The sequence below is a fragment of the Alternaria infectoria genome, assembly GCF_024043175.1.
Source record: "Alternaria infectoria strain BMP 0036 chromosome Unknown scaffold_37, whole genome shotgun sequence".
Lineage (NCBI taxonomy): Eukaryota > Fungi > Ascomycota > Dothideomycetes > Pleosporales > Pleosporaceae > Alternaria > Alternaria infectoria.
Genome location: NW_026250726.1, coordinates 67 through 23,701, shown reverse-complemented (window position 1 = coordinate 23,701; position 23,635 = coordinate 67). Strand labels below are relative to the sequence as shown.

Sequence of the window (23,635 nt, the reverse complement as noted above, 5' to 3'; positions counted from 1 at the left end):
CGATATTAAGGTTTCGCGCCGTTGGAGTAGAGCATTTTTAGTGTCGTGATGGATTGACCAGATCAGTGATGGTAGCCTCGTTTCGATGTACCTATCTAGTCGCCACTTGACGGCTTTTGGTAGTGGTTTCCAAGGTTGTCGCATGAACATTCACCGCCTTTCTTCCCTGTCCTGTACAGTGGTTCCACGGTTGTTTCTCGGTCGCTCGATCCTACTTAGTTACCTAGCCTTGCACGTCGCAATTCTGGCACGAGTGACGAGGCTGTACATGAGGTGTAGAGGACCAGTTTGAAGGGTCTTATCCTGGGTGGAATGTTTGGTGTATGGATTGGTGTTATGGCGCCATCTCTAGTGTACTGTATTACCTCGACCTTTCCAATGATTCGGGTTCCGATCTGTTCTTGTTGTGATTTGTAGTACTATTTAGGTAGGAGGCTGGAGGGCTGATTCACATCTGGGCGCCTCTGGGCATCACATTGCGACTTTTGGTGCGGTGCGGTGAGTTGGGGCGGTGGGGTGGAATGGGAGTGCCGTGCGACGATATTGTTGTTGGGGTTGATGGTGGAGGTGGTGGTGGTTTGCAAAATCCACTGCCATGTGTGTGTATTGTCGGACCTGGTAACTGGGAAATACAAGGCTGGAAAACAGTTCCTAAATTTAACCGAAGCTGTGGCCCAAGGTGGTCTGGGTTGGTGGTCAGTGGGCAGTGATACGAGAAGCCATGTCTGTCGTAGTCCTGTCCGTGTCAGCCATTATTGCTTCTGGTAGCTGTTTCCTTCAATCTTCGTGGCACTCATGAACTTTGAAATGTTGAGATCTGTACTTGCACGCTACCTAAAGTAGTCATCAGCGCAGATGTCCAATTCCATGCTGACATAAGGCTATCACCCCCTCGGTATCCTTTCTCTCTCTATCGTCATGTCTTTGCCTCTCTTCCCCCTTGGACGTTTTCTCATACGTCTCTTCTCGAAGAATCCCTCCTTTCCAGAAGTGCCCGGTCATGGCGGACTATCGCACCTCTCTAAAAACCGCAGCACTCAAGCTACACCCAGACACGTTAGCAAAGCGTCCCATGATCAACCCGACGTATCGCTCTCATTCATCCCCTCCAGGGCTCTCTAGTTCCGTCTTCTTCTTCGTCTCCTTCATCTTGAGTCGAGTAGGAAATACGTACACCACAGCTAGTACAAGGTGCAGGTGGGCAAACACAAGGCCCATTGAAGTTGGTGGAGCAGCACCCTGGGATCTGGCGTGGTAGCAGATCGCCTTCTGCCATCGCTTTGATGGAGCCGTCGGCTTGGAAAATGTCGATGGCGAAGGCGGTGCTTGCGCACAGGGCGGTTAGGATGGCGGTGAACTTCATGGTCGGTTCGGGATGGGCGGCTTGTGCGGATAGGTGTGGAGTTTTTGGGATGAGATGGCGATGGGGGTCGCGGTAGTGGTGGTGCATGTTTTTATATTCACCGACCTACCTGTTGTACAACGACCTACGTACAACGTTTGTTACTGCTTACTGTATTCCGCTTCTCCCGACATACTTCGTATCGCATCGTATATTACCACGTACCTATGTACATGAATGTTGATCCCCCTCTTCATTTCTTCGGCCCGTCGTCGTACGAACTCATCGCTGACCTGGGTAATATAGGCTGAATAGCAGCTGGGCGACTTGGACATCACCATTCTTCTTATCTCTACTGCCCCTCAACCATGGTGCTTCTCTTCTGCGCCTCATGCACCCTGATCAAACATTCTTTCCGTCCGCGAAGCCAAGGTTTGGTTCGTCGTGATGGTTTCTCGCCTGATACGCACATGCAGTTCTGTAATATCGGGTTGAAACGAAATGTCTTTCGTCATCGTCGTCGTTACTGCGGCGAGTTGGGGTATTTGAGGACTTGATCGCCAGCGCTTTATTCGTGCTACATGGATGTCGCTTGCTCGGGTTGATAGCTGAAGATGATGCGCACAGCATGCGAGCCTCGGAGTGCCGTTTGAGACCTTTGGTCGCGTCTTACTGGAATATGTTAGTGCTGTTGCTAGTAGCCATCTGATGTTACGTCATGTACACATGCATTCACTACCCCACGAATAGTGCTAACGACTACTACCACACGCAAGATGCGATGAATATACTCCAAAGCATACATGAAGACGCGGAATTTCTTGGCGTAACGACCACTGCGATGCAAACATTCACCGCTACCTTTCCTGCAGGGTCCTTCCTCGGTTACATCTCGGCTGACTAACTTTAGGGCTTACATTAATTATGCCACGGTTTGATTTGCTCGCTCTTCATGAAATCGCCAGTGTTTCCATCGTTCCGTAGAACCTTGAGATGCGATACGGCGATACGACGTGTATCAATCGTGGCGTCATGATTGGCATCATGTCACCACCTCAGGTTTACCGCCTCTTCCTCTCCAATACGGTTCCTGTCCCAACCTCTCGTCCACGAAGCGTTCAGGTAGACCGATGCCTTTGCTGGAATCGTACTCTCCACTGAGTTGACATTCCGTGCACAGCGCGCCCAGCTCATTAATTCTAGCTCTCGCTTCTGTGTATCGCTCATTCTCTTCTTGAAACCGGGTCTTCATGTCTTTGAGTATGGAGGCTAGATGTTCCTGCCGCTCCGAGGTTACCTCAATCCATATCTTTGGGCATTCTTTATTGTCGCTGTAGCGCGATGGCTCCCACTTGATGTCTTCGTTCCAGCCCCAATCTCGCTCCGCGCTTATAGGCCCGTATCTGCTGAACATGTTGTATAAGATGATGGATATTTGGATCCCCTCGGCGGCAGCAGCTCGGCTGATCGATGCCAGGCTATCCAACCAATCGTCCTTCCAGTCCAGGAGCGGAAGTTCGACACGCAGGTGCCTGAGCTGGGGGAAAGATGTCCGCTTGTTCTGCACCACTAGATCGAGTGCCGGGAGTAAGCACTTTGGGACGAAGTCGACAACCTTCTTATGGTCTATATGCTGGTTCTGGGCTCGTGTTATCCAGAGTTCTTGGAGGCTCTTGGGCAGCGTGGACCAGAGTCTATCTCTCGTGTCGGCGGTCTTGAACATCTCCTCGTCAGTAGTCTTGCGGTGGCCCCATATGTACACCGGGGCGACTTTGAGGCGCTTCAGAGCCGTAAAAGAAGAGAATGAACACGGGTAAGCCTTCCCACGCTCGGCACTTTCGTCGTCAAGGTAAGGATAGAAGTCTTCGTGGCTTAGCCCCAGTGTTTCCAGCGTCTCGTGATGTGGCTCCAGGCTTCGCATCATCGCCGGATGCTCTGTGTCGCACCACGCCCACGGGCCTCCAAGTTCGTAGTTGAATGTCTTGAGTCTTCCGGGTATTGTCGCGTTCAACATGCCTTGGAAATTCTCCACGTCAAGCTTTGCGCATCGCAATTCCAGATACTCTACTGGGCACGATCGTGGCTCCAGTTTCGAGAACAGGGCATTCTCATCGTGGACTTCGCTGTCGCCGTGCTTCCATCCGTTTATAGAGCGCACATTAGGTAGATGGAAGAAAGCTGCGACGTGACTGGTGTCGCTAGAATACTTGTCGTCTGCTCCAGCAACTAGGATATCGATAGGCTCTGACATTGCGTGCGGGTTCCCACGGATGACCCTGGGCAGCAACGAGACGAAATCATCATGACCATACAGGTCGCAATTGATGTTCAAACGTCGAAGTTTTGGGAGGCCTACGAGTAATAGCGCCATAATAGCATCCTCATTCTTGGCCGACTGGATCTTCCCATGCACATCTTCAGCCTCTTCGACGGTGGAAGTGTACTCCGCGCACTTCTGCCTCAAGATTTCGTGGACTCCAGGATCATCAGATCTTGGCCAGGATCCGTTGGAAAATCTCTCTTCAACATCTGCCCAGGTACGAGGCACGATGAAGGATTTGACAAGACTGGCATGGGCGGGGGAAGTGAAAACCAAGTATGCAAGAGCGGCAAGGTTGTCGGTCTCTCTCAGGTAAATCTCCGAGTAGAGCCATGGTGTCGCAAGCCGATTGAGTGTTCTGGAAGTACGGCATACGCTGAGGAGAGATTCGCGTGTGGATAAGGAGACAATATGTTCAAGAAGCTCGGTAGGAAGCTTCTCTTCAATAGAAAGTGACATGGCAAGAACAACGACTTTGCAATGGCAGTTCGCACGAATGGAGAAGAGGAATTAGTAGCCATCTTGATATTTAGAAAAGGCTTATCGTTTTGTTGTTAGCTGTTGCTCGTTATGCAAGGCCGCCAGGGCGTATCGGATGCCTGCTTGGCATCACGCTAAACAGTTGCTTACGTGACGTCATCGCTGCGTCGCCCAATCACTTTGTGTTTGCAGCCTGAAGCATCCACCACCCGAAGATTTATAATCGTTCTATTTCAGAAGTAAGGCGACTTTAGATTAGAGATCACCCTTTTCTGCCTTCGCTATCATCATCTAGTTCGCAGTCGCCCCAAATGGCCATCCATTAAGATCGATATTGAGCAACCTCCCCAACCTAATCTCCTCGGCACGAGACTTGAGATCGTCGATATCCCAGTTACACCACAAGAACTTGCCCTTGAGGAAGCGAGCCTCTGGTGTCGAGAGCCAGAGATTGAAGCTCGCAGGAAGAGTGACTATACAAAGAACAATTAGTCTCATCGTGGTATGCAGTAGGGTCGTACGCTCACCATCATCAGTCTTGACATGCTTGAAGCTATCTGCTCCGCCAACTCTACGGTTCATCTCCGTCAACACAACGCCAGGCTGGGTATGGAAGACGCTGAGATTAGGTTTCGCAAGGAGGACCATGTCCCACAGGCGGTAAACAGCCATCTTCGCAACGCAGTAGGACGCGTAGGCATCGTTTAGACTTAAATGCGCGCCCCAGGAGTTGATAGCAACAACATGCGCATCGGGTGCAGCATAGCGTATGAAAGCTTTCGCAACCCACAAAGAACCCTCAATATTACCAGTGACGCCTTTAAGAAACTCGCGCGCGTCAACCTCAGCGAAGTTCTCAGTTGGACCAATGACCGCAGCGGCGTGAATCAGAGTATCGATTTTGCCATCTCTCGCGAAACTGTCAAACGCCGAATTAACTGAAGCCTCGTCGGTGACATCAGTACTTTGAATAAAGACCTTTGTGTCTGGACACTCTTTCTCGATAAGGGCTTTGTTTTCAAGCAGCGGGCCCTCGCGGCGTCCTAGAAGACCGATACGTGCGGCACCTGCGCGGGCGAAGAAACGTGCTGTCTCTCCTCCGATGCCGGTGTTGCCTCCTCCAGTCACGAGAATGGATTTGCCTTTCTGGGAGAGGGCTGGAAGGCTGGGGTCGCCGGCGGGTTGGGCGGTGTTGTGCCAGCGCTGGACTGGAGATGGGAAGGGAGGAGTGGAGGATACCATGGTGATCTGAATGGGTTTTGGTGGGGAGTAAAAGATTAATTGCTGCGTGACTTGCGACTGATACCACTTAGAAAGATGCGAACGTCCTGGGTATTCGTAATGGAGGACGACCCATCATCCTTATATTGTTCTTGTACCCCGGTCGGGGAAAGAGACACGGCGGAGTTCACGAATCCCGACGTGCAAATTGTTCCGCCCGACACTAGTGAAATCCGACCGCACTGATTCAGTTCGGATGGGGTGGCGCTTTCGCCGGTTGCTATGTCATGCATACTCGTACACAAATACTCATTGATATCTCACTGTTGATATATCTTGCTAGATTTCGTCAAGCCATGTCGCTAAGCCATAGAAGCCGTGAGCATGATCAACCCGCCCATACTATCCATACCAGAGCACCATTGGGCCCAACAAGCTGCACTTCGACCAGCTCTACTCGTAGAAATCTGAGATGGTGTCTCATCATCCAACGGAACATATGGCATCCACGCATCGCGGCAGGACAATCGACGCTGGTCCAACCTTACAATCTCACCCTCGACAGCCAGCGCAAAGGATGCCTCTTCTCGCAGCTCGTTCTGCCGTTGTCTTTGCCACTCCTCTGCATCCCGTGATTCCCAGAGTTGTCGCTTAGCGGGCAGAGGCGCAATCACGAACTCAGTGGGCATGTCGCACATGGCTGCTGGGTCGAAGAAGACGAGCTTGTTCAGGATGCGATAGATTACCGCGAGTCTATCATGGGAATCAGTGAGGGAATCTGCAACGGTCGTCGGAATGATCAATGTACCTTCGCCTGAATTCTTTGTAAACCCAGCCTTGCCAGCTGTTAGTTGACTTGCTGCGACATGGTACGTTATGCGTATGACAATCGAAATCGTCGCGAGAAAGTTGTATTGCGACGAGCTAGAACGAAGTTCGTTAGATGTGTTTCCTAAACGTGCGGACACATTAGACTCACAATAACCGCCCTCTCTAAAAGATAATCCAGATTATTGTGCTCAGTCTCGCCTTCGTCGATACGAACCAAGATGTAGACTGAAAGAGCTTGCATAGCACCTAGTAGTTCCCATTTGTTCAGAGTGTGGTTCTGGTCACAGATGCGTTCACACTCGGTTCTCACATTCCGCCAGAAGAGCTTTCGGCTTTCTTTCACCCGGTTCGCCATCATGTGCATCAACGCGATGCAGTTCTCAAGTGGTTCTATTGTTGTCCCTTCATCCATGAACGACACATAGCTTGGATGTATGAAAGGTGGCAGGTCATTTTGCTGCAGCATTAGCGGATAAGACTTTAATGTGTAGAAGATGAGACTGGCCGCTCTTTCCGCTCCGTGGTGCGTTTTTGGTCGTTGGATCATTGATCGAACGTTCGAACTGGGGCCAGGTGAGATGGCAAAGCACAACGACTGTTGTCTTTGGGTTTGATGTTGCCGCTCCCGCTGACGAGTAGGTCTATTCTGGTCGTCGAAGATTGGGTCTGTTGAGTCCAGCAACGATGAAGGGGGCATAATGGTCGTCGGGCTGGCTGACACTGCTGAAGATGATGTGACTGAAGGGAAAGCCGACCGAGGCGTAGGTATCATGTAATCTCCAAAGGCCGTCATATCGTCGAGGCTCCACTGTAGGTCTTCGAACACGGGGTCAAGGCTGGTCAATGTAGTAGCCAGAAGACCTTGAGATTGATCGGCTACAGTTGGCACAATCGAGTTTGCATGACCGTCAAGGGGATTATCCAGGTGGTCGGAGGTAGCATGACGCACAGCATGACGCTTTTGCCTTGTAGATCTGGAAGGATAGTGACACATGAGACCCCTTCGGATACAACGCGAACATCCTGGTAGTGCGTTATTGCACGCGGTCTTTGCCTTTGCGCAAGCCGCACACGATCGCCGTCTCTGGACAGAGGCTCTCGTGTTAGACCGACAATAGTAACCATGACGTTTCAATGATGATTCTTCGAGAAACGGTCAGTCCAATAGTCGTTGTCGCAAAGTTGGAGCAGCACGGCAAAGACACTGACGTTTGGTAAACGGCTTGTTGCACTGGCGGCACCAAAGCACACCCGCAGGTACCTGCTCCGCCATCCGGGGCTGATCTGAAGGCGAAGATGGTGGTTTGTGACACTCACGAGACAGCTGGTTCGGGATAAATTGAAAGCAAAGGGATTTGGGTGGCGTGGAAAAGAAGCCTGGTCGTGACAAGCACAAGGTATCTAGGTAGTCCCGAGGTTGGTGGTTGGTGCTGACATATGCGGCAGGGACGCGCCCCACCTGCATCCTTCGGCCGGTACAAATTGTAATTCCCACTTGGGTCAACATGACGCTAGCGCGTCGACTTAAAGTACTTCCGAACGTAATTCTGTTTCGTGCAAGCACGCTTATTATACCTAGATACTTCACAGTCTGATTTCCAGCCTTTGCATGCCCAGGTGGCTATCCGCGTCGATTAACCCTGGGTCCTCGGGGCCTCGGGAGTCTCGCACAGAGATGAAGTACATGAGTCTGTTTGGTGAGACACCAGGTGCACTACTTTCCAATTGAACGAGTGTGTATCTAACAACCAGCCGTCATAAACCGCTATCACCCCTTCTTCACCCTAGTTTCAAAACATCCCTTCATCCCCCTCTAACTACGGTAGTTAACCGTCACATGGCACTTATCACAGTTACCAGTTCCATAGCTGCCATGCGACTTTCCGCAGTGAGCCAAGATATACTCGGCCTTGTCCTTGATGACCTGACCCCGCACTGCCTGCTGACCAGAGCCGTTGGTTGCGTACTTGATGAAGCAGCTGCCCTGCGAGAACTCCTGCTGGTCGTTGTAGTAGGCGTTCACGTCGATTCTGGCGATGCCGACGTAGCATTCGCTTAGGTTGGGGGAGCGGCTGGAACCGTCGCAGCTGGGAGGGTAGGTTAGTATAAGTAAAGATAATAAAGAGAGGAGGGGTTGATGTCTGAAGAGGGGGAGGAAGGGGAAGTGGCTTACTTGTCGGAGTAGGCCAGAGCAGTGCTGCTAAGAGCGAAGAGGGCGAGTGCAATTTTGGCGAACATGATTGCGGAGTGTTTCTGAGTGTTTGTGATGGTAATGGATGGGAAGTTGATGTGTTTGATGCTTCTAAACCGCTGTGCGGACGCAGTATTTATAGACAAAATGTCTGCGTACAAGCGGACTCACACTCGCCACCCCTTAGCTGACTATACGCTGTCCTTACTATTTTGGAAGTCGAGATACCGGTGAGGGTGCGTCGATGCTGATGTGCATGATGGCCTGAGGCATGCGTGTTTGGGATGAGGCCCCCCATATGCTCGATGCACACGCTTCGGCTACAACTCCGATCTGGAGATCATGTTCCTAAAATGTCGGTTGAGAGCCCCTAGGATCTATTTCTCTCTTCGTGAAGAGTACCCAGCTGGTAAAACCTCACGAATCACTTGTCTTAAAAGCGGAAGTTTTGACAGAAGCAGTTTGCCTTGCGAACTCGGTATCGATACGCAGTAAACACAGCTCTGCATCGTGAAGTGCACGTGAAAGTCTGTGTTAACGTACCAACGAGAGATGCAATCGGAAGCCCCTCCGGTACTACCTAGGTACACGAAAGCGTAGAGACGTGTCGAGAGATCCGCCCACTTCGGGTAATCCGGGAAGCGCCGATCAGGAACGAACGCCTGATCCGGTCGATCACAGCATCTAGCAGCACGAATCCGCAATAGGGTTAATATCTTGGAGTTACAATATGGTAATATTATGCAAGTAAGCAGGAAGCACATCACCTCTCGTTGGCTAATTCGGTAGTGGAAGGTGGTGAAGGTTTGCGGGCCGTAGCTAGTGTACATGTGGTACAGCCTTACGGCCTTAAGGTCTCACGGCCCCGGCATTAGCTTGATATATGTGCATTAGTATCCGTCCAAAACACGATAAGCTTCCGAAGGGTCCAAAAGCTTGTGGCGCATGTGGACACGCAGCCTGATGCGACACCGCAGTTGCCTTCGCATCACGCTCAGCGAAAAAGACCTCGGAAGGTTGAGCCTAACTCAGAATAAGACTTTCCCCTCGTCTGTGTTGACCATTGAAGCTTTGCGTCAGGCTACCTAGGTAACGATTATAACGATACTCAATCACGTTTGTTACAAGCCGTTCAAACAAGCTATGGAGAAGCATTGCCCAGAAACAGCCAAACGGGGGAGCGAGGCGATGTACACCAAGGCTATCGTGTAAAAGGCGGGGAGAAAGGTACTAAGCGCTCTGAGTGGGTCTTGAGGCACGCTTTAGTACTGAATAGTTAGGTGTTTATGATGAAAAGGCCGCAACGGGCTGTCATTCCGTGGCTAGCTGACAGGCTGCGGTAGCGGGATGCCGTACTGGCGTTGTAAACGAGAAAACGAGTAAACGAGTAAACCTTTCCAAGATTAGATTCGTAAGGATGCACCATGTGTGGACATACCATGTGATTAGTTATGAAGAAGCCGTCCGTACCGAAGCGCCAATGCGCTCGCGCCCAGCCACGGGAAAGGCCTTCCTCCGTGCGATCTCAATTGGTTTAGAGATCCATTAATATCTTGTTTCATTCGTCTCTTTGTGCAGATCTGACTACATCAAAGGCTTGTTCTTCCTCTCTTGTGCCAAATATTGCACACTGATAGTAACAGAATCGACTCTCGACTCTAGTGCTACATCGCTGTACGCAGGTCGATGCCTTGATGCGCAAATGTTGATCAGCTGGTTGTGCTCAGCCTAGCAGATCTAATTATATGTCACCATCTCCCCTGTGGCACCAATGGTTATCACAGTGCCTTGTCGTTCTGATCGTTATCTGCAAATCACCTTGGCAGCTATTCAATAATCGCGCTTGCAGAAGCCATTCATTTTTGGGGGTCGCTGGTAAAAGACCACATGAAGCAGGTTATAATTGAATGAGTGTGTACATATTTAGGTAATGACTGACTGTTGTAAAGACCATGTGCTGAAATTCGTACCAACAGGATAAGACAACACTCTGCCTTTAACGCGCCTTATAGTTGACCGTGACATGGCACCCGTCACAGTTGTCCGTCCCGAAGCTGCCTTTGTGATGTCCGCATTCATTTAGGATGCGCGTTGCTACATCCTTGATTTTCTGACCAGACACAGGGTGTGAGACACTCGCCTTGTCATTCGTTGCGTACTTGACGTAGCAGGTTCCGTAGGAGAACTCTTGGTCGTGGCTGTAGGTGAGGCCTGCGTTGATGTTGTTGGCAATGGCATCGCGGCATTCGGCGATGAGAGGCGAATTGGTGGATCCTTTGCAGCTGAGAAGGTTAGTGCCTTCGATTAACGGTGACGGCAAGAGGGTTGTGATCGAAAAAGGTAGTAAAGAAAGCGTGCGTATCTTACTTGTTTGTGTAGGCCATAACGCCGCTGCTGATGGCGAGCAGGGTGATGGAGAATTTGAAAAACATGACTGTATGCTTGTGGCTGGCCGAAAGTCTCAATTGATGTTTGTCTTGTAGTTGATTGTTCGTTGTCAGTTCGATCTGCTGGATACCTTTCAAAGCAGAATGCGGACACAGTACTTATAGACAAATTGTAGATGTAAGTAAGACATCCATCCGCTTCAACTACGATAAGGCCCCGATGCCTGTGTTAATTTTGGGGCGATGTGACCGGTGAAGACCCATCGATGGTATAGTGCATGGTAGGCTTGGACGTGCATTCGGGGCAAAGAGCCTTACTGTCCTTGTTGGAGACACGGCGGATTCGACTGCCAGTGACCGGGGTTCGTGAGGCTGAGGAGTACAGCGGAAGCCCCTGATATGACTTCTGTTCTTCCTATCCGGAGACGTGGCAGCTAATGAAGCCTGATAGAGTTGCGTCACTTTTCTGTCGGACTGTAGGCAGAGGCCGTCTACCCTCGACAGTAGGATAGCAATGCTTGGTAGTCACAGCAGTGTTTCCACGATACTAGCGAGAACATCAGACGCCACAGCGAGAATTGCAATTGAAAGAGCCACACATCGAGCCGGAACTGTATCAATGTGCTCATGATGACTTTCACGTCGAAGGAGCACCGCATACACGGTAGATAATCTTGTCCAAAAACGGCCGCATAACACTGTCGATCGTAAGATCTAGTTCCAGGAATTAGCAGTCCGTCCAATTGAGTATAGCATAGGGAGATATGAGACGGGAGTACAGCATAAGCAAGCTATGCGTTTAGGCCTCTTGTTGGCCAGACATCACCACCGGAAATGGTGAAGCTTCGGGAGACGCATTACGGGTGTAGGATCCTAACACTAGCTTGATATGTATACAGTCTCATTAGCAACAAAGTAGCCACAGCCTCCTTCGTGTCAGCTCAAGGTATGGTACAGGAGCGGCACGCAGCCTGATGCGGCTCCGCTAGTGCTTCCACATGGGGCGGACCCGTGGTGCCTTGCCACACCGACATTGTAGGAATGTTATTATAAGACATGTAAGAAAGTCGGGTATGAGTCCTGCCCAGAAGCGGCTGCATTGGGGCACAAGGCTGCGTATGCCAAGTCCGTCTTTCCTCTAGCGGTCACCACAGTACTTTAATGTGCATGTACAAGGCGGGGTTCTGAGACGCCATGTACGTTGGATCGATCTAACGGGACGCCTCAGCAATATATAACGTTGCGTTAGGGATCAACAGAGTATGATAGGCGGTCAGGCGGCGACGGCAGCGTTGAAGCCATCAGTGGCATCGTAAAACCTGAATATAAGATCGACATCGGACGTTTCGATCTAATGTTCAGGTTTTACGATGCCACTGATGGCTTCAAAGACTGTCCTCTCAGCCTTCCAGCGCCTTTGTCCGTCCATTCCTCTTTCTCCAACTCTGCACACCTCTGTCAATCTCATCTCTTGTCACACCGTCTTTTATCAGCTGCATGGTCACTCCCAGCACCTCCACATTCTTGTTCCTACTCTCATCGTCGAAGAAAAGCATATCCTCGTACTCGATCCCGCTGTCTCTATGTATCCTCTGGAAGTGCGTCGTCTTGCTGCCGGGGTATATTTGCATGTGATCGAAGTAGTCTATCGCGCGTGAGGACGATCCGTTTGCGCTGGGTATCTTGAGGAGCTTGAGCATTTCGCGGCCGAGATCGGGGGCGCACGTGCGCGAGGCAGCGGCGATGAGGATGTTCTTGTGCTTGAGCTGTCGTTACGTCAGCTTCGTCATGGAGTCGATGAATATCGAGTCATCTCACTGCTTCTAATACGCCGCCGACATCGTTGTAGAAGCCGAAGCCCTCGCCATATTTGTCCTTGACCTTCAGGCCGCCCTCGACAGGCTTCAGCGGAGGCGTGACGTGCGTATCAACCCAGAAGGGCCATAGTGTGTAGTCGAGATCGAAGACGACAATTTTAGGGAGCGGTAGACCATCCGTGAACGTTGACGGCCATTGGACCTTTTCTGGGAGCGTTGTAGTCGTGGTCGTGTCGGTGGATGCCGACGAGGTCGCGCTGCGGCGGGGCATCGTGGTCTCCGGTATGGGTGGGAAGGGCGCTTTGAGGAAGAAGGCCAAGACAACTGCAGATACGACAGCTGTAAGGAAGCGTGGAAAGGCCAGAATGGAGGTGCGCAGGGTGACTGTGAAAGCTGTCGCACGTGGCGCGCGCGTGGCAGAAAAAAGGCGATGACGTAGACGCGTAGGACTGCCCGATCGGGCGAAGGCACGTGAGAACTCCACGCGAGAACCCCGTGGCACCCGTGGACGCAACAACGTTAAACACACCTCACTACGAAATACCACGATCGATCGTTCACTGGAAAAAGCAAATTCCCTCAAAGACGGCATCGGCGAGTTTGCTCGTACTACCACAGTCCTGCTGTACCAATTGGCCGTTGTGAAAATGGAAGTGTTGACCTGTATCACATAGGTATCAGCACCCATTGGCATCACTGCCATCATGTATATGCTCACGATTGCTGAGTGCAGTTCCTGACGCACCCATACATAGCACATGCACAACATAAGAAACATGATGGTCTCGACCACTAGCGCAAGCATCCGTGAACTGCCGATGAACTCATCGCCTGGCCTGACCAGGACCATCCTGAACCTTGTCCGGCGCACCTGCAACCTTAATCCAGCTCTAGCTATTTTGATACTATTGCCAAGTGTATCAGGTCTCTTCGGGGCTAAGCGCGCGATGCGCTCGACAACAAGAGGTACCTCGGTACCCGGAACCAGCGCTTTACGGACGCTCAGCACCCTTATCGCGCAAGTCCAGAACTAGATATGCAGCGCGATGGATGCAAAACACCGAAACATGCAACTGTGCGATGACGATTGGGATGATGGCCGTCTTGCATGTGTTAAAATGGGTTGCGCTGCACACCTTCCGTTCTAGTCGTCCAGCCACTGCCAGCCCCGCAAATAACGGGCAGCGGAAGGATTCCCGCCTGACTTCTGCCTGCGTCAACCTCTACACAGCTTTCTCGAGCAATGTCGCCGTGATCCGACCACCAACGGGCTTCAATGGCGGCGACCTGTGCTCGTCGTACAATTCTTCACCGCGACCAGGAACAGCACCAGCTCGTCACCACCCCACGACCCGCAATTGCGCAGCCTCCGCGTCTGCGAATCAAGGCGCGCCCCATTGAAATCCAGCGCAACAACGGGTGACACCACGCCAATCAATCGCCACAATGGCCGACTTCCATGAGACAAGATCGCCCCTGACAAACGAAAATGTCCAAGCATGGGCGCGTGCGAATTTTGCCGCGCCGTTTCGCGCCCTGCCACGCGCCGCAAGACTGCATTGGATCCAGTTCGACGAGAGCTTCACCATCAGCAGAGCCATCTGGCGAGGGCTCGGCCGCTCCACCCACAAGCAATTGCTTGTCATCGGCGGATATGCGCCAGGCCCCGCGGGCGACGACGATGAACCCATAGATCGGGTCACCGCGCACGTCCACGAAGATGAGGCCGAGGTCAGCTTTTATCGCATTACCGAGTTGGAGGACGGCGCACACGAGTTGCAAGCTGTGAATAGTACCAGTACTGTTGCTTTCCATGCGCCTTTTTGTGATGTTGGAGACGATACCGGCGGCTCCAAAGCCATCCATCGTGTGTCGGCCCTCATTCTCTACTATTTCTTGGCTGCTGGCCACGTGAAGGAGTTATGTCGGACGAGATCAGATCCTACCATGTTTACCAGGAATTTCCGAGACGCGTGTTTGTGGGTGCAGAACGAGGGGGAAAGACCATTGCTGCCGCCGTCTAGGAAATCGGAACCCAGTACGCCCATTGAAAAGGATTCGATCGCTGTTCGGCCAAAGCGATCATCTACCGTCTGTATGTCAATTTTGATTGTCATTTGGTCGATAATTTACTGACTAGAGGCAGCGTCATTATCAAGGTCCATACCGGAAGACATCCAGGTCCAGCCGCCATCCATCAAACGCGCAGCAACAGATAACTTGAGCGTCAAGATCAAACGCGAACGCGATGAAGACTACCCCAGCATTGCATCGGCTATTCGTCCCAAGAAACACCGTCGCACCGTCAGCGAGCAAATCGTGCCACCCTCAAATCTCAAAGACTCAACTTCCGTCCCATCACCATTATCTATCCTCAGCCCACGCAGTCCAGCACCAGAGCGTGTGAACCGCGCATTAACAGATCGAATCCAACACCTCAAAGACGAAAACGCCGGTCTCAAAGCCTCAAACACCAGCCTAGAGACCGAAAAAACCGACCTCCAGAAGCGTATGGAGAAGGAATCCCACGCCTACCGCGGACTACAAATCGAATCCGACGCGCTAAAGAAAGAGTCTGAGAACATGAGAAAAGAGATGATGGCCATGAAAGAGCGGTTGGAATCTGTCGAAACATCAGGCGAAAAGCTAAGGGTGGAAGTAGACCGGTTAACAGCTGTGGAAGAAGCAAGCAAGGAACTACGAAAAGAACTAAGGAATGAAGTTGAAAAACTGAGAGGGCGAGTCGAGAGAAGCGAGAAAGAGGCTGAGAATGCGAAAGAAGAGCTGCTGGCTGTGAGGCGTGGGTTGACGAAAGAGCTGGGCGAGGCGGTCAAGAAGTGGGGTGCGTAAGCGACGGAAGTACGTGTTGGGGAATAGCGCTGGCTGTTGATTACTTTCTGTTCTTTTGTCAGATGATTTTGGCGGCAGAGGCGGCTTGTGGAGGGATGTTGTACATGATGTGCAAGGATGGGGTTTTTAGGGCATTTTCTTTTGGTTTGATGAAGAAGCGGCATCCTCGGCGTATTACTCGGCGTCTCTATTTCTCCTTCGATAGGGTTGGGGGCAGCTCGCAATTTCAATGGAATAGCACTGCAGTGGTGTTTTCCGGGCTTGTTATTGGAAAGATCATGTGTTCGATGGTCTTTGTTGATGCTGACATTGAGAGATCGGTAAAAGACTGAACCCCAGCGCTTTCATTTTAGCGGTCTCATCTTCACTCTTCCGTCAGATCTGAAAAGCTTACTTGAAATTATCGATAATGTCTCACACTTTTGCTGCTACAACAGGGTATAAGAGTCCATGAATGTATACTCCATCGGCGCATCAAATCCCACGCCCTGCTACGCTACGCCTTTTTCCAGAAATCGGGTATCTTGGTTTGTTTCCCACCGCGAACCACAGCCTGGAAGCCGGGTCCATCCTCGTCCTCAATCTCAGCTTGATCTTCCTCTTCGTCATCATCCTCTTCATCATCCTCGTCGTCTTCGCTATCTTCATCGTCATCATCTTCGTCACCGTCATCCTCAGATTCAGATTCAGACTCAGACTCAGACTCTTCCTCCATCTCCTCCTCGACTTCGATTACAACGTCTTCCTTAACCTCCTCCTGAACATTTTCGTCAATCTCCTCCTCAGCCTCTTCCTCGGCAGTTTCCTCAGCCTTTCCATCCCCCTCCCCGTTCTTAGCCCTTGGTTTCGCTTTCCAAAGCGGCATCCCGATACCCTTACTCTCCACATCCTCCGCATCTTTCAACTGCTCCATCATACCATAGTATTCGCAATACTCTTCACTCGCCAAAACCCAGCGTTTGGGATGGCGGATACCCATCTCGCCGATGAGTCCATCCGCAGCAGCCACTTCGTACTTGTGCGGCCACTGGTTTTCGTACTTGAGCTCGCGGAGCTGATCTGTCTTACGCATTTCCTCCGCATGTTCCGCGGTATAGGTGTGTCTCTTACCAACAAGTTTCTTGGGGACGGTTGTGGTGGTGGGCAGGAAGTTCCAAGCGAAGTTTATTTGCTTGGTCTGGATACGGCGGCGGGTCTTGTTTCCTAGCAGACCTGCTTGCTCGACTTCCTCTCTCCAATCCCCATCGCTAAGCCGCTTGTACTGCACGCGCGCGAAGCGGAAAAGCTCTGCGGTCTTGTACCATTCGCGCTCAGGAGCTGGTAGATATTCGTCTTCTTGTTCACATATGGCATCCCAGTCTAGCGCGTCTTGAAACATGAGCCAGTCGTAGGCGATTTGGTCGCCCATGTCTGTGAGGCTGTCTCGCAATATGTCGACAACGTGGCTGTACTTTTCAAGCTGAGCGGTCTTATCACTGTCTTTGTCCCGGGATGCGTCGGTAATTAGTAGTGTGACTTTGTCGAATGGATGAAGCAGGAGTGCGCGCCACTGTGGGATTTTGCCGTTCCTCTCTGTATCGACGTGCAGCTCGAGCTTCTCTAAAACTTCTCCACGACGCCAGTTATCCTTCTCAGCTTCGGGTATCATCGCAATCTCTGCTAGAGCCTCAGTGAAGTAGTCGATATCCAGTGTGAGTGAAATGGTCCGTAGCGCCTCCCACCCCTGATAAAGCGGTATGCTGCCGAACAACTTGATCGCATGCCCATGGTATTTCTCGAACCTCTGGGAGAATCTATCGAGATGCTTCTTCAGATGGCGAGCCGCTGCTTCCGAAAGCTCCTGTGACATGTTAGCCTAGTTCACCGCATACACTTCTTTGACGGCACCTCATTCGAGGAAGAGTCCGAACAGTTACATCGCCATCTATACTAGCATGAGAGCTAAATTTGGCATAACTCCAAAGTCATGTAAAATCATAGAGGGTAGGCTGTGTTCAAGCCTCTACGGTGACGACAATAACATACCAAGTTTGCTTGCTTACAAGCCAGCAACATACCAGGCCCAATTCCAGGCGTCCGGGGATTCTTGTATCGTAATGGAGGAAGCCATCCATACAGAAAGTCGTAGATGCTCATGCGTACGTCGCGGTTCAGCAGTGTGAAGAACATGGCGTCTTGAACGACTGGAACTGGCGTCTCCACTGCGGCAGCCTTCATTTGCAACTTGCGGTAGGCGCTGTTGGCGGTAGTTGAGGAGAGCGTGTGCTCTGTCATAGTGATTCTGCGGGCGGTTTTTTTGCTCCAAGCTTGCGGTTGAGCGGTCTCAAACAAGGTGCAGCAAGCGTGGAGTGGGGCTGGAAGTGTGAAGGGCATCATGTAGAGTGAGGAAGCTCGGAAACATCGCGTCAGTGCGCTTAGGGACTGCTGCCTCGTTCATGGGGACGGACTAATCGATAGTGAAAGGGCGGTTCACTCTGACCCGTTTCGGCGATGAACGCTCGTGCAGTGTCTCGAGCGATGCATCTGACGTCATGTTAGACAAGTGTTGTTGTAAAACTATATTCGTCAAAGAACAAGATCATCTAAGTCCATATTAAAGAAAATAGGGAAGGCAGGCGTTTGTAAGCAAAAGAATCACCCGATACAGCTATACTACCACTAACCCCCCAGTTTTTCGCGTTTCGTACAACTTACTCATCACCTACCACCTCGTACCGAACACCGTCACACAGCATGTGCCCACGCCTCATCACACACCACCACCACACACCTCTTCCACTCACACAGCTGTTCGTCTGCCAGCCACAGGTGCCGCCATCGTAGCACCCTTCCTCACCCTCTCCTTCTGATGCGCCTCCCTCCGCAGCTGCTCATTTTTGGCATGTAGCTCTGGTACGCCGACATCTTCCACAGGTTTACCCTGATTCCTACGGTTCACATTCTTGCTGTGGCTTGCACTGTTATTTACAGCATGATCATTGGTGGCATGCTTAGAAGCTGCAAGACCAGAATGCTTGGTCGGGGTCGTGGAAGTTGTGGCCGCGCGTCTGCTATCGCCGCGAGGAACGGGTCTGCGTCGCTGTTGGGCTGGTCGATGGGGTTTGGGGTATGGCTTGGTGGGGGCGGGGGTATCGTCTTCGGTGTCAGAGGCCCATGAGAGCTGCGAGTGGCGCCGGGTGGTGGCGTCTTTGTTTGATGTCTTCTTGGTAGCGACAGCCTTTGGGGGTGGTTTGCTATCGATCGGTGACGAGGTCTTACACTCGATACTGGGAGATGATGGTGGCGAGGTGGAAGGGCGACTGGAGGACATGTGCACCTCACTGGATCTTGAGCTGGCCGCTGAACTGCGAGATGACTCAGGGCTGGGTGGAGGGGCAGGGGTATCGTCAAGATCGATGAGCAGATCTGATACTTGGCTAGCACGGCGGATCGGTTGCGTGGCTGGCGCTGGTGGAGGAGTCAATCGTCCCAATGCAGCCGGTCTGGGAGACGGGCTCCTCTTGAAGATACCACGCGGCTGCTGTACGTCGTCACCAAGTAGATCACGCTCTTCACTCTTCCTCGTTCGAAATGTCGAAGGGTCGGGAAACACTCTTGCTTCCGGCATCGCACCATCCTGGTCTGCATCCTCATTCGCCGCTAGCCTTCGCTGCATCCAAGTAGGCGGCCTGGGACCGATAGCAGACTTCTCCTTCCACCATTTCGGTATGCCTCTAACGAACCCTAGTTCACGGAGCTTCTCGATGCCGGGCATCTCGTGCTTGAATTTGCATCCGATGGCTGTCCAGTCACATTCCCCGGTCTTTATCCAGTGTGTGCAGTACTCTTTCTTGGATGGGTCGGGCTCGATGCCGGATGGATGGGGGACGCGGTATCCGAGGCGCTGCGCATCTTTGTGGTAGATGGAGGCGAAGGTGTCGGTGAGTGAGGACGGGCGTTCGATATTAGCGGTAGGTGTTGGGCGAGGTGGTTCTGCCGTATTCAAGATCGCTGGGAGAGTATGAGAAAGTCGAGGAGTACGAGTATCGCTCACGGGCATCGTCTGCGGCTCCGCACGTACATGATGGTCTGGCGCCAAGTATCGTGACTGCGTCGCCGTAGTGGACCGAGGTGAGAAGCTGCTGGATGTGGGCGCCTGGATCAGTAGAGCTGAAGGAATCTCGTCCGTCTCTGAACAAAGCTTCCAAGCTCCGTCTGAGATCTGGCGATGGGTCAACTGACGTGGGATTCCTTGTAGTTGGAATGGAAGCTGGTCTACTGGTACCAGCGGGACCATTACGCTGCCGCGAAGAAGATAGTAGCGAAGACCTTCCGGAAGTGCGCAAGTGCTATAAGCTTGGGTAGTCATATCAACAAACAAACAACGAGGGAATCTTTGGATACAGATCGCTGTTATGGACACCCTTGGTGTAGTGAGTATACAAAGAGATGGTTGAAATACGACTTGGAAGGAACGGTGAGAGGATGAGATCCGAACGGTTGTGTTCCATTATATTCCCGGGTGTGCGACTGTGCTCAAGACAGCAATTCGATGTCTCTACCCGACGCAAGCAGTTTGCCGGCATCTGCAACCATTCTTACTCGTCCGGCAAGCCATTGCTACAAATCAGGATGTCTAGCAGCCACCGAGAGTATGAAAGGATTGCCTGTGAGTTGAAGATTGCCTGCGGATCAATCAGGGAGGATACATAAGCCTACCAAGATGGGATGGGAGTAACGCGTCCTGGAAGTTTGTGATACCTTGATCTGTCGCAACCCGTGCTGCGAATAAGCGACAGACTCCGCCAGAGCGTTGGCAAGCTGTGAGGAGAGGGTGAATAATCGCAGTATCGATGATGGGGGTTTGTCCTCGTGGCTTGGACAGCACGCAATCGGCCCTAAGACATGGCGTAACGGCTGGCGGGATGGGGAATTGCGGTGTCTGCGCTTGCGATGCCGAACCACTCGCTCTTCGCTCCTCAAAACGTCGAAGTCGTGATGCTATTGTGGCGATCGCGGTGACAATGACGAGTAGATTACAAAATTCAAAGGCCTTGAAGATGGCGTACCGCACTGCCATATGGCCAGGCCAGGTTAACCCTTTCGCTCACCGGGTATCCCTGTGCCGATCAACCGCGGCACGGCAATCTCCGTCCTGCCCAGACCCGCCTAACCACAACTCCAAAACATTAGACTGCTTCAACCCGCCTTGGGCCATCACGGCTTTCGGATTCGGATCTTTGCCTTGGCCATGGCACCGCATGCCGTGCAGCATCTTTTCCCAGCCTGAAGCCGCCGCTAGGAGTCTCCCTCCGCATCTCAACGGTTGGCCCTCCAGTCGGTACCGATGATGTCTGCACAAAGTCAATCTGCAGATCTACCACCTAGTCTTCCGGCAGTTCACGTCTCGACCGAACATGTCAAGAGTTACTTGCATGATATTAACCGTGTGGCTTGTCCTGAGGAGATGCCTCCGTGTTGGGGTTGGCAGCTGAGGTTTGCAGCCTAAGAGGCCGCCATCGAAGTTACCGCTCTTTCGCAACGAATAGACCGTCCGGCACATCGTTCATGACTCGGTTAAGAACGCGATCTTCAATAGTGGGTCGTTGGCTTCCACTGGTCTTGCGCGGCAGTGCCTCTGGCCAGTTTCGGAGACTACGCGCCTGGGACGACTATCAACGGTCCCTATGCTCCAGGGTCTGCTAATATTGGAGCCTTCCTCGGCATCCTGTTGTTTGTTGATGAAGTTTTCCTACGCGTAGGATACGACCAGCAATAATTCGGATGAACGACTGTAGGTAGCTATGAGAGATCGCATCGCTATAACGGAAAGACAACGAAGCTTCAATAGCCGGAAAGCATCTCCGACATGAGCAAAGACGACCGCAGTCCCGAAGTGTTCGCTGTGGCTGCACTGTTCTTTGTGCTCACATGGACGACTGTTCTCCTACGGATCTACGTACGCGCGGTACTGATGAAGACATGGGGAAAAGATGACTCGTACATGGTTGCGGCACTAGTAAGTGGTCACGTCTCGCGTTCAATCGAAGTCATGCTGATCAAGCTTGTAGTTAACGTTCACCGTGTATCTTCCATGTCAGATCATTGCCGCGATGCACGGAACCGGACGCCATCGATGGGAGTTGAGCGATAGCGATGCGAAGACAGCACTTTTGGTCAGTCTGACGTTCTTATCGCATCAAGTGATATCTGACTCGATATAGTTCTGGTATCTATGCGAGCTGTTCTACGTGATAGCGAACTGTCTGCTCAAGTTTGCCATCGGCTACTTCTACCTGCGGGTCGCGATCGAGCGCTGGCATATCTGGGCCATCCGGATACTCATGCTAGGAACTGTACTATGCGGTCTTGTTTACTTCTTTCTAGTTTTGCTTCAATGCATTCCAAGTGAGCATCAATCAAGCGCTCGTTGTCGCATTCGCTAATGGTTATAGTTTCGGACTTTTGGAACGTGCATCCCGCCTCAGACAGATGCATACACAACGGACCAACTCTGGGCATCACGTATGCCCTTGCCGCCATCAATGCAATGGCTGATTGGGCATTCGGCTTGCTTCCTTTCTTTATCGTCTGGGGCTTAGAGATGAGAACGAAGACAAAGCTATTGGTCGCAGGTATCCTTGCATTCGCAGCAATCGGAAGCACCGGTACTGCCATCCGTATGGCGTACATTCACACCCTCGTCCAAGGCCCCGATTTCTTGTATGCTACCACTGACGTCGCCTTATGGAGCACTATCGAACCTGGCATCGGCATCACCGCGGGTAGCATCGCGACACTCCGTCCGCTCGTCCGCCACTGCCTATGGAAGTTGGGTCTTGCCGACGCACCCCGTGAGGAACGAGGCCGCAACTACTATCCCTCAGAAGAAGGTGGTCGCAAACGAAAACATCGCCGCGGATATCGTCGTAGCCTGAGCCCTTCTGATTTGGTACCCACGATTCCGGGTAACATGACGACCATACAAATCCATGGACCTCACGACATAGACCTGGAAGAGAACCTGTCCCCGCCGAAAATTGTCGTCACAGATGAAGATGTCCCAGAAACTCCAGAGGGTCAGATTGTACACACTGTCACAGTTCAACAACAATATGAAGGCCCTGCAAGGCTTCCTGAGGCACCCCCGAGGCTTCAACTGCGCGATAGCTTGAGACATAGTTTCACTCGCGGGAGTATTTTGAGTCTTGGCAAGTTTCGCGTACCTGAATGAGTATACAGAATGAGTACCCGATGTCTTACCGCCATCTCAATTGCGCAAGTATGCGATAACCTCACCTCAAACAGATCAGAGAAACATCGCAGACACACCGTAGACACACCGCAGATACACTGTATCACAAAGCCTATGTTGTCTCATCGATCCGTCATGTCGCAGCGCTTTGACAGACACGCAGCCCAACGTCACTGGATCAGTCGTCAGAAGAAGCGTGAGAGAATTCAGAGCGTGGCGTCACCTGCGCGAAACACACTCACCAACGCTGGCTGTCATTCACGTCATCCACAATTCTATCTCCAGCCGCCGCTCCTGAGCTCTCAGTCTCACTCGCAAGCTTCCTCTGTACTACCACGATATCAACATTACCCGTTTATCTGTACTCTAGTACTTCACTAGCATCAGCGCGTTCACATCAGGAAGCCGTACTGTTCACAGTATGGCTGAGACTCCCACACCATCGACGAACATCTCCAGTCAGCCTCACGATGGTGATCCAACAAAAGACGACGAGTTACCCACCTTACCACCCAACAAAGAAATCCTCGCCTCCGCCATCCACATGACAAACACAACCCGCTTCCTCCACCTCCTCTCCCACGCAAAAGCCCTAATCACCCACCACGGCCCCTACACCACCCTCCCCGCCACATCAGTCTTCTCCCGCTCCCCAAAACCACCGTTCCCCCCAAACCCCTCTTCCCCAACCCTCAAATCCCTCGCCCTCACCCTAGCCTCCGCCCAAGACAGTACTTATAGCACCTACACCTCCCAACCCCCCAGCCCCACAACCTCCGACCTCGACCTCTTCACCCTCCTCTGGGACAGTGCCGTCGTTGTCTTGGAGGAGATTCTGTCTAGAGGTGATCTACCGCAAGAGTCTTTCGGTTGGGGGGTTTATGGGTTGGCGGCGGGGTATGTGCATCCTCCTCCTTCTTCTTGTCCTTCTCGTGATCTGAGGCAGCGGAATGTTTTCATGA

General features: G+C 52.0%; 9 protein-coding genes across 9 annotated transcripts; 2 read left to right on the top strand and 7 right to left on the bottom strand.

The window, feature by feature from the left end:
• Window positions 1-2,384: 2,384 nt before the first annotated feature.
• Window positions 2,385-4,121, bottom strand: J4E92_010481 (uncharacterized protein; the record flags this gene model as incomplete). Its single annotated transcript, XM_051501818.1, has 1 exon — window positions 2,385-4,121. The coding sequence occupies one exon, from the start codon at window positions 4,119-4,121 to the stop codon at window positions 2,385-2,387; it is 1,737 nt and encodes a 578-aa protein (XP_051347920.1).
• A 312-nt stretch (window positions 4,122-4,433) lies between these two features.
• J4E92_010480 (uncharacterized protein) lies at window positions 4,434-6,061 on the bottom strand (the record flags this gene model as incomplete). Its single annotated transcript, XM_051501817.1, has 3 exons — window positions 4,434-4,615; window positions 4,670-5,390; window positions 5,912-6,061. The coding sequence occupies 3 exons, from the start codon at window positions 6,059-6,061 to the stop codon at window positions 4,434-4,436; spliced, it is 1,053 nt and encodes a 350-aa protein (XP_051347919.1).
• Window positions 6,062-8,007: 1,946 nt separating this feature from the next.
• Window positions 8,008-8,432, bottom strand: J4E92_010479 (uncharacterized protein; the record flags this gene model as incomplete). Its single annotated transcript, XM_051501816.1, has 2 exons — window positions 8,008-8,281; window positions 8,368-8,432. The coding sequence occupies 2 exons, from the start codon at window positions 8,430-8,432 to the stop codon at window positions 8,008-8,010; spliced, it is 339 nt and encodes a 112-aa protein (XP_051347918.1).
• A 1,949-nt stretch (window positions 8,433-10,381) lies between these two features.
• Window positions 10,382-10,817, bottom strand: J4E92_010478 (uncharacterized protein; the record flags this gene model as incomplete). The annotated part of the gene is made up of 2 exons (XM_051501815.1): window positions 10,382-10,667; window positions 10,753-10,817. The coding sequence occupies 2 exons, from the start codon at window positions 10,815-10,817 to the stop codon at window positions 10,382-10,384; spliced, it is 351 nt and encodes a 116-aa protein (XP_051347917.1).
• A 1,355-nt stretch (window positions 10,818-12,172) lies between these two features.
• On the bottom strand, window positions 12,173-12,860 carry J4E92_010477 (uncharacterized protein; the record flags this gene model as incomplete). The annotated part of the gene is made up of 2 exons (XM_051501814.1): window positions 12,173-12,538; window positions 12,591-12,860. The coding sequence occupies 2 exons, from the start codon at window positions 12,858-12,860 to the stop codon at window positions 12,173-12,175; spliced, it is 636 nt and encodes a 211-aa protein (XP_051347916.1).
• Window positions 12,861-14,035: 1,175 nt separating this feature from the next.
• On the top strand, window positions 14,036-15,439 carry J4E92_010476 (uncharacterized protein; the record flags this gene model as incomplete). The annotated part of the gene is made up of 2 exons (XM_051501813.1): window positions 14,036-14,684; window positions 14,736-15,439. The coding sequence occupies 2 exons, from the start codon at window positions 14,036-14,038 to the stop codon at window positions 15,437-15,439; spliced, it is 1,353 nt and encodes a 450-aa protein (XP_051347915.1).
• Window positions 15,440-15,935: 496 nt separating this feature from the next.
• Window positions 15,936-17,713, bottom strand: J4E92_010475 (uncharacterized protein; the record flags this gene model as incomplete). The annotated part of the gene is made up of 2 exons (XM_051501812.1): window positions 15,936-17,279; window positions 17,465-17,713. The coding sequence occupies 2 exons, from the start codon at window positions 17,711-17,713 to the stop codon at window positions 15,936-15,938; spliced, it is 1,593 nt and encodes a 530-aa protein (XP_051347914.1).
• Window positions 17,714-18,218: 505 nt separating this feature from the next.
• J4E92_010474 (uncharacterized protein) lies at window positions 18,219-19,478 on the bottom strand (the record flags this gene model as incomplete). Its single annotated transcript, XM_051501811.1, has 1 exon — window positions 18,219-19,478. The coding sequence occupies one exon, from the start codon at window positions 19,476-19,478 to the stop codon at window positions 18,219-18,221; it is 1,260 nt and encodes a 419-aa protein (XP_051347913.1).
• A 1,809-nt stretch (window positions 19,479-21,287) lies between these two features.
• On the top strand, window positions 21,288-22,652 carry J4E92_010473 (uncharacterized protein; the record flags this gene model as incomplete). Its single annotated transcript, XM_051501810.1, has 4 exons — window positions 21,288-21,437; window positions 21,490-21,594; window positions 21,643-21,826; window positions 21,874-22,652. 4 exons carry the CDS (start codon window positions 21,288-21,290, stop codon window positions 22,650-22,652), a joined length of 1,218 nt encoding a protein of 405 aa, XP_051347912.1.
• Between the last annotated feature and the right edge of the window lie 983 nt (window positions 22,653-23,635).